Source organism: Octopus bimaculoides, chromosome 20 (genome assembly GCF_001194135.2).
Source record: "Octopus bimaculoides isolate UCB-OBI-ISO-001 chromosome 20, ASM119413v2, whole genome shotgun sequence".
In the NCBI taxonomy this organism is placed as follows: domain Eukaryota; kingdom Metazoa; phylum Mollusca; class Cephalopoda; order Octopoda; family Octopodidae; genus Octopus; species Octopus bimaculoides.
The window spans coordinates 15,452,416-15,461,915 of record NC_069000.1 but is presented as its reverse complement, the minus strand read 5'-3'; the positions used below and the strand labels follow the sequence as shown (position 1 = coordinate 15,461,915).

General features: G+C 37.6%; 1 protein-coding gene across 1 annotated transcript in view; it reads left to right on the top strand.

Moving 5' to 3' along the window:
• LOC106880476 (ankyrin repeat and SOCS box protein 3) overlaps window positions 1–5,007 on the top strand; it is a 12,896-nt gene extending 7,889 nt beyond the window's left edge. Inside the window, exons 4-7 of the mRNA XM_014930416.2 lie at window positions 229–486; window positions 2,751–2,934; window positions 3,436–4,160; window positions 4,799–5,007. Coding sequence (XP_014785902.1) covers window positions 229–486; window positions 2,751–2,934; window positions 3,436–4,160; window positions 4,799–4,983 — 1,352 coding nt within the window. The 3' untranslated portion in view covers window positions 4,984–5,007. The remainder of the gene's footprint in view (window positions 1–228; window positions 487–2,750; window positions 2,935–3,435; window positions 4,161–4,798) is intronic.
• Window positions 5,008–9,500: the final 4,493 nt, after the last annotated feature.

The window sequence follows — 9,500 nt, the reverse complement described above, 5'->3', positions numbered from 1 at the left end:
TTGTATATATTTGTGTGTGTCCGTGTTTGCTCCCCCCCCCAAAAAAAAAAATGCTTGACAACCGATGTTGGTGTATCTGTAACTTAGCAGTTGGGCAAAAGAGGTTGAACATACTAACTTGACAAATAACTTTGTTTCTTATTTCATTCAATCTATTTGTAACATGAAGTTGATTTGATTCTCTCATCAAAGCCTAAAATCTCTTTGTATTCTTTTGTGTATTTCAAGCTGTTACTGCTCGCAGTTTTCCGTGTGTGAATCTACTGGTCGACAAAGGTGCTGACATTGAAAATAAAAATTATACCCAAGCTACTTCGCTGCATCAAGCTGTTGACTTAAATGTGGTTCAAATAGTCAATTTCCTATTGAAGGCTGGAGCCAACATTGATGTTGTTGACGAAAATTTGCTGACTCCACTGTTTATGGCTGCTCAACGAGGGAATTATGAATGTCTGAAATTACTGTTGGAGAAATCCGTTGAAGAAGGTTTGATGGTTTATCTAAGAAATTTACCTGACTTGATAAAAGAAAATTATTATCTCTTGTAATTTTCTATTAGTTTTAAAACTGTTATAAAGCTTGAGCTGACAGAATCTTTAGCACATCAGACAAAATGCTTAGTGGGATTTCTTCAAACTATTTATGTTCTGAGTTGAAATACTGCCAAGGTGAACTGTGTCTGTCATCCCTCAAGGGCTGATAAAGTACCAGTCAAATACTTGGGTTGATGTAATTGATTCACCCTTACCCTCAAAATTGCTGGTCTTGTGTCAAAATTAGAATTATAAGTTACTATGGTTGCTTTAATCCTTTATTATGATTTACTGTTATTTGTAACTTGTGACTATGTTTTAACCAATTACAATCGCTCTACTTTATCTACTTCTCTCTCTTCCTAGGCCAACTGGAGTAGCTGTGTATCTCCTCTACTGAAAGGCACTTGTCTCTCTATCATATTTTAACTTCTCTCCACCTGGTATAAAACCAACTCCCTCAATACTACTCTCGTCTCAGTTGAACGGAGTCTTGTCTTACAAGTTATTTGGTGACCTACCTGGTACTGGTACCATGTAAAAAAAAAAAACGCCCAGTACACTTTGTAAAGTAGCTGACATTAGGGAGAGCTGTAGCCATAGAAACTAGACCAAAACAGACATTGGAGCTTGGCATAGTCCTCTGGCTTGTCAGCTCTTATCAAACCATCCAACCCATGGAAAATGGTTGTTAAATGGTGACGATTATCCATTTTTATTTTTTAAGACAGTAATTGGTGGGTTGAGATAAATTTAACTGCTTTTTCTAGCTGGTCAAGTAACCATGTAGAGACTTCTTTTTTGAATCATGCAATCTTAAGATAACACATTGACTTGTTTTGTCTTGAGAAATATAAATTGAGAGCTAATCTTTTGAATGTTGTGCAGTCATACAGTTCTATATTTAAGAGATGAGGATTTATGTACATTATTTACATTTGATGGATATTTGTCCTCATCTTGTTTGTTGTTAACACAATGTTTCGGCTGATATACCCTCCAGCCTTCATTTGACATAGAACACTACTGGAAAATATGAAAACTAAAAGAAACAGCACATATGCTAGGACACAACAACCTCCTAAGCAGACTGAGTGCAGATATGAATAGCATATGGGAACCAGTATTAAGGAAAGATAGGAAAATATTAGATTTATAAGCCCTTAAATTCACTCCATAATTGCCCACAGGCATATGACATAGTGGTTAAGAGCACAGGCTACTAACCCCAAGATTCCGAGTTCGATTCCAGACAGTGCCCTGAATAATAATAATAATAATAATAATAATAATAATAATAATATCGAAAAATACCTTAGGAATGAGAACCCAGGTTCGAAATTTCCCCAAGACACCTGATGAAGGTATATCAGCCGTCCAATGTAAATAATGTTGTGCAGTCATTTGCAGTCTGATATGATAATCTCATTGTTATCATTTAGTCCAAGTTCAATCCTAATTGGGCAGACATACTTGTATTTAATTTGCTGATATATTTTCCCTCCACCATATTACTGATATTCTTAATCAGTATCTATATGGCTCAGTGGTTTGAGCATCAGGCTCACAATCATGAGGTTGTGTGTTCGATTCCCGAACCAGGCTGTTTGTTGTGTTCTTGAGCAAGACACTATTTCACATTGCTCTAGTTCATGAGTTGCAACATCACTGGGGCCAAGCTGTATTGGCCTTTACCTTTCCCTCAGATAACATTGGTGGTGTGGAGAGGGGAGGCTGGTATGCATGGGCAACTGCTGGTCTTCCATTAACTGCCTTGCTCGGACTTGTGCCTCAAAGAGGAACTTTCTAGGTGCAATCCTGTGGTCATTCATTTACCCTTTACATTCTTATGCTCTGTTGGACTTGAAAGAAATGAAGTTAGTATGCTCCACTACTCAACAATGTCATTTCTAAAATATACAATCACATCATTGAAATCTCAAAGCTGTGAGATAATGCAGAATTAATTCAAAACAATGTCAATAAACAAGCATTACATCTGACAGAGTAATCTGAACACTAAAGGGTTAAAGTATATCATGCTATCAACTGTTTCCTTGGTTAATGAAATCTCAAGTATTTAAAACCAGACATGCTTATCAAAACAAAAGCAGATTAGAACAGGCAAGAGATAAGAGCAATATAAGAAATGATCAAACTTCTTTAATGTATCTCCCTCTCTCTCTCTCTCTCTCTTTTTTTTTTTTTTTTTTACAGGAAAATCTCATCTCGTTGATGCTTCTGCTTTTGATAATGCCACACCATTATTAGTAGCCGCACAACAGGGCCATACTTCCTGTGTTGAGCTGTTGATATCTTATCATGCCAACCCTAACCTTTTCACTTCTGATCCTGAACCAGTGTGTCCCCTGCAGTCAGCCATTGTTTGTAACAATCTTGAGTAAGTTATATATATTATCATCATCAACATTGAATGTCTGTTTTCTATGCTGGTATGGGTTGGACGGCTTCACAAGAACTGACAAAGCCAAGGGTTACATCAGGTTCCATGATCTGTTTTGGCTTAGTTTCTGCAGCTGGATGCTCTTCTTAGTACCAACCACTGCACAGAGTGCACTGGGTGCTTTTTTTCATGGCACCATCACCAGTGTTATTTATGAGGCATCAGCACCTACACTAATGTTTAGTCATTAGACTGCAACCACCCTGGGGCATTTCTTCAACAATTTTACTACAACCTGATGCCCTTCTTGTTACCAACCCCCAACTTGTTTTTAAGCAAAGTAATGATCTCCCAGTCTATCAAACAACAAACATTTTGTGAATGGATAATCTGTTTACAATAAATTGTTCATTGACAAAATATTGCTCTAAAAAGCTTACAACTATTTCATTCAAAATATTATCTACATAAATACATATATTTCTTTCCTTCTGCTAGATGTGTGAAGCTGCTGTACAAAGTAACTAAGATTGAAGAAATCCACAAGAAATGCTTCTCTGAATGGTTTCCCCTACCCCTGTCTCTGGATTTGTCTCACCAGAGCATCTTACAGTTTCTATTGTTGGATGATGTTTCTACTGATATCACGGTCACTTACCAACTTTCGTCTGGTCGTGTCTACCCACGAACTGTGCCACTGCTCAGCTATGCAGTTCTAGAATGTTCTGATGTGCAGTGCATTGAAATCCTGCTGCAATACGGCTTTCCAGTGAACGACCTTCGTGAAAACCTGATGCCACCAATAATGGCAGCCTTTGAAACGATGAGAGAAGAGTGTTTGAAACTGTTTTGGAAGTACGGTGCCAAATCGAACATCTATCATCCAAATGTCTTCGGAAACTTCACAGTCCTCTATGCAATACACAATGATCTCATGACTCAAAGTGTTCACACATCTACATTCATTGGCAAGTTCCTGCTTTTACTGCTGAGGCAGAAGGTTGAAGTGAGATCTTGTCTGGTATTCCAGAGACAGCCATCACCAGAGTCTCTCACTGTACAAAGTATTGCATCCCTCCTCTGCTTCCATCGACTTCACTTCATGCACTTTGACATCATATTCAATTTGTTGATTTTCAAAAGTGGTGCCCTAACAAATCTCAACGAATCATTTGCTGCATACTTCGAAGATGCTGAGTGGCAATCAGTCAAACAGACTTGCAGTAAGTATTCTCTTTAGCATTTCATCTGGCCATTTCCAACCAAAATATTCGACCTGTTTTATCTTCAGATCTGGTCTCTCACCCCTACCCTACAATGTCATCCTAAAAATAAATAATCACACCATCGAATCTCGAAGCTGCGAGATCATGCATGATAAATTCAAAACAATGCAAATAAATAAGCATTACATTTGACGAAGCAATCTGAATGCTGACGAGTTAAATGTCATAACCACTGATATTTGATGCTGACAGGACAGAGCATGAGTCGCCTACCTTTCATCTGGATCGTCGTTGACTCTTCCATTCAACCAATTTGTATTCTCAGTCCATTTGATAGTCTTCCACATCATTTCTTTTCATTAAATTTTACTCACAAGTCTTTGGTCAACCCAAGGCTATGGTAGAAGATATCTATACAAGGTACAGTACTGTGGAATTGAACTTGGAATCATGTGGTTATAAAGCAAACTTCTTTATTATACAATGATGTCTATGACCGACCACTCTACATCAAGTAAATTATGAGATTATATTTATTGAAATTTTCTCTTTTTATCCCATTTTTCATTTTTCTCAATCTCTTTACATTTTTGTTAATTTTAATATTTCTTTTTTTTTTCTTTTCTTCTTCACAGAAAACTGCAACACCTTATCACATTTAAGTCGATTAAAACTGATCCATGTTCTAAGAAACCAGAATACATACAACAAAGATTTCATCAATAGCATGGCTCTTCCATCAGCTGTACAAGATATGTTACTTCTTGAAGATACTGGCAAATTGCAAAGCTACCTAACAGATATCTTTGATTTGAAATAGCACAATATTATTCATAATTGTCCAGTTTCTTTGTTTCTTGTTGTTATTATTATTAAGTTTAACGTGGCAAGCTGGTAAAAAACAAAAGTAATGTTCTAAATACAAAGATTGCCACATTGGTGTGTCTACTTCTATGTATTGCAATCATTCAAATTTCAGAATATATGCCTTTGAGAAAAGGGCAAGATATATAAAGTTTGTGTATCAGACTTTCTTCAGCTGGATGTCCTTCCTGTTGCCAACCCTTACCTGTTTCCATGTAAAACATGTAAAACTAAGTGAATTGATAATATTGCAAAATTCCAGTTTCTTTTGGGTAACCCTTTGTACAAGGTTAATCTGTATGAACAAACGACAGGGTACAAGATGGGTATTATTTGGCGTGTGGTCTACAATTTAAAGGGAGATTACTTTCAGTTTTTAGTTTTCAATTTCTAAATTTTTTTAGTAAATTCTTTTGTACATAGCACTGTAAATGTATGCTTTTCAAAATTCTTACTATTTTAATAATAATAAAACCATGTTTCGTTTATGTCTTAGTAAATAATAATAAGAAATCAAGAATAAACTTGTAGGTCACAGAAGTGTGGCAGCTGCAAATTTTGCAAAATTTCACCGTTTTATCCTTCTCTTTGAGCTTCCTTCAATTCTCCACCTCATTGATGACATGATGCAACATTTTCTTCATCATCTCTAAAAGGCCATTTCTTTGTAAAAGTGCAACTGCCTTCATCTCGTTGCTGATCACATTGTAAATTTTTTAGCCATCTTAAGGGTTTTTAGAAATTCAAAAGTAACATAAAGTAATCGCCCTTTAGATTGTAGATCACACGTCGAAGTAGCTCCCACAGAGTGAGCTGACAGAACAGTAGGTATTAGATGAGATGTAATGTGTAATAAAGAGACTAAGCTGGTCTGAGTGTGATGTTCATTGAGAGATGATAGCTGTATGAAGAAGTAATGAAGGTTCCAACTCAAGGAGCCTGTGGAAGGAAAAGATGGGATGAACGCTTACTTCAGAAGGGGCTGAACTTTAGATAGAAGATAGCTAAGAACTGCAATAAATGGCAGGACGCAGAGCTTTTCGTTTCACGGAAGAGTGGAAAAACTAACGTGTTAATTAGTAAGCCTTTCTTGACCAGTAAATTTCAGGAGTGGGGAAGTCGATTACTTATTTTATCAACCCCAAAAGAATTAAAAGTAAAGTTGGAAGAAATGTCCCTCAGCATTTTGTTCGGTGCAGTAACGGTTCTGCCAGCTCACCACCTTATCTAGCATATCTAAGCAAAGCAGTTTACGCGAATTTTGTTGCTCAAAAGAGTTATTCCCCTTGCATTGTTATTTATTTATTTATTTTTTTGTATTGATTTGGAATAACGGAGATGGTTATATTTTCAACAAAAAAAAAATTAGCTATTATTAACACCATTTGTATGCTGAAAACTGAATCTTTGGATTCGCTTGAAATAAGATTCCTAGCAATAAATGTCATTCCAGCTATTCTTTTAATGAAATCTAATATTATTTTCCCTGCTAATATGAAACTTCGTTTCTCCTAAACTCGTAAATCATTTGCAATAGGATCTGAAATTGTCCATCTCAGGTCAGGTCACTCTGAGCTATATTGATTTGACCAATAAGATCACCAAGCGTGAGTAGTGAGGTAAAGTAATGTACTAATTTCAAATTTTGGCGCAAGGCCAGCAATTTCAGGGAAGGGATTAAGTCGATTTATATCAACCCAAATGCTCAACTACTATTCTTCATCGACCCCCAAAGGATGAAGGGCAAAATCGTCCTCGGCGAAAATTGAACTCTGAACGCAAAGATGGGCGAAATGCCGCTAATCATTTTACCTGGCGTGCTAACGATTCTGCCAGCTCACCGCCTTAAGGTAAACTAAAAACATCGATAACAAATTGCTAATGAATAGCTGGTGTCTTAATGATTCTGCTACTTGTGAAACATTAAGAAAACTCCTTCAGTATGGCTGTGTGTTTAAAGAAGCTTACTTTTCACTCGCATACTTTTGGGTTCAATCCCACTGCGAGGTGTCTTTGGGAAGTGCCTTCTACTATAGTCTCGGGTTAACCGGTACTTTTTGAGTGAATTTGGTTGACAGAAACTGTGTAGAAGCGGCGAGCTGGCAGAAACGTTAGCAGGCCGGGCGAAATGCTTAGCGTTATTTCGTCTGCCGTTACGTTCTGAGTTCAAATTCCGCCAAGGTCGACTTTGCCTTTCATCCTTTCGAGGTCGATAAATTAAGTACCAGTTACGCACTGGGGTCGATGTAATCGATTTAATTCCCTTGTTTAGCCCTTTGTGAGCAATAAAGAAATAAGTAACTGTGTAGAAGTCCGTGTGGTTATGCTTGCCCCACCAGCGGCGTTGATTTGAATACGTTCCCGTAACTTAGTGTTTCGACAATAGAGAACGATCGAATAAGTACCAGATTTTTAAAAAATAGACATATACTGAGGTTGATTTGTTCAACGGGGATGGCAGGCAGAAGTGGAACACCTTTAGTCATAAATCTACTCGGTAGAAAATGATACGGAGCTAAAGCGGAGAGCTGGCAGAAACGTTAGCACGCCGGGCGAAATGCTTAGCGGTATTTCGTCTGCCGCTAGGTTCTGAGTTCAAATTTCGCCGAGGTCGACTTTGCCTTTCATCCCCATTCGGGGTCGATAAATTAAGTACCAGTTACGCACCGGAGTCGATGTAATCGACTTAATCCGTTTGTTTGTCCCCTCTATGTTTAGCCCCTTGTGGGCAATACAGAAATAAGAAACTGATATGGAGCTAACAACAGCATATCCACCAGTGAGGTGATACTTTCACGTTTTCTAAATATCCTGGCATTTTCCTTACTCGAATTAAAGAAAAACGGAGACGAATTAATTCACACACACACACACATATATATGTAAGTTCAAAAAAACACAAAAAACAATAACAAAAAAAACAACAAAGTGAGCACGTGATACGGATAGTGTTATTGGACGCTCGGGAAAGGAAGGAGAGAGAGTATGACGTTTCGGGCGGAGCCCTTCGTCGGAAAGACAGAAAGTTCGGAGAATGGAAAAACGGAGGAAAAGGAAAATGACACCGATGCCCACAAGGTTACATTGTGAAAGGACCGGAAGAGGAGGTGGTGGGGGAAAAGTTCTTTCTAAGACAGGAGAGTGAATATCTGTGCGTGCGCGAGAGTCTGCGAGTGTGTGTGTGAATATATATATATATATATATATATATATATACACACACACATACACACTTGGTAATTAAAACAGCATACGAGAATGACTGATTTAAGGAGTTTTTTTCTTTTTTTCGCAGACATAATATATCTAGGACTACATGAAATAACGTAACATTCCTAATTTAAGGTGGTTGAGAATTGTTTGCCAGCTATTTCTAGCAGGTCGAGTGACCACTAGGGGTTCCCACGTTCCCACACTCGTTCTGGAAAAGCTTGGATTTATTCTGCGAAGAAAAGCAAATCTGCTAGAAAGGAAATCCATTCCTTGATACTTGTACGATCTTATTAGGATTAAGGGAATTGCATCTAATCCACTTAACCAGCTCACCACCACCATCATCATCATCAACATCATCATCATCACCATCATCATCTACATAAGTAGAGAAAATATTTATTTTTGCTTGCAATAGCTGGTTCTTTTGGTCAAATTATCGTATCTCCAGCTGCTTCAGATGCCAAGATATCAAAAATTGTCAATGTGTAGTATAACGGTTTTGCTATTTTTTCGTTTTTCTGAAAAAGCAACGTGTTGATCTTACAACACTTTTGCAGAATAGCAGCGATGTATATATATTTATATATATATTGAAGAGCGTAGCTCGAAACGTCAAAGACTTTCCGTATTCCCGAGCGTCATACTAATATATACTTTTGTTATTTACACCACCTGTCCTCGTCTGTTGTTATTTTTTGTATATTCTCCCATATATATATATATATATATATATATATATATATATACCCCACACCATAGTGCTCGAGTCCTTGTTCAGCATATTTAGCATTTATTGGGTCACTATCCTCTACACCACCACCAATAGGAACAACAACACCACCATTACCATCAGCATCATCAACATCATCATCACATACATCTCTACTACTACTACTGCCGGCACCACAGCCGCCACCATCAACACATACAAAACCGCCACCATCGTCAACATTGTCATCACACACATCACAACCACCACCACCACCACCACCATCACCACCACCATCAACAAATACGCCGCTGATGCCATGACTAAGCATCTCCAACAGCTGATTGTGTTATTTGCTATCAGTTTACATTAATTTGTTCTTAACCAACCGATACTGCACAACAATATCTGGCTGACGACACTGTCTGCTTTCTTCACGTTTGAAACATCTTATAAAGTAGTGTGGCCTTCTACCTAACCGTATAGTCTTCTCCGTGCTCCAAATGTCTCACACACACAAACACACGTATGTATATATATATATATAT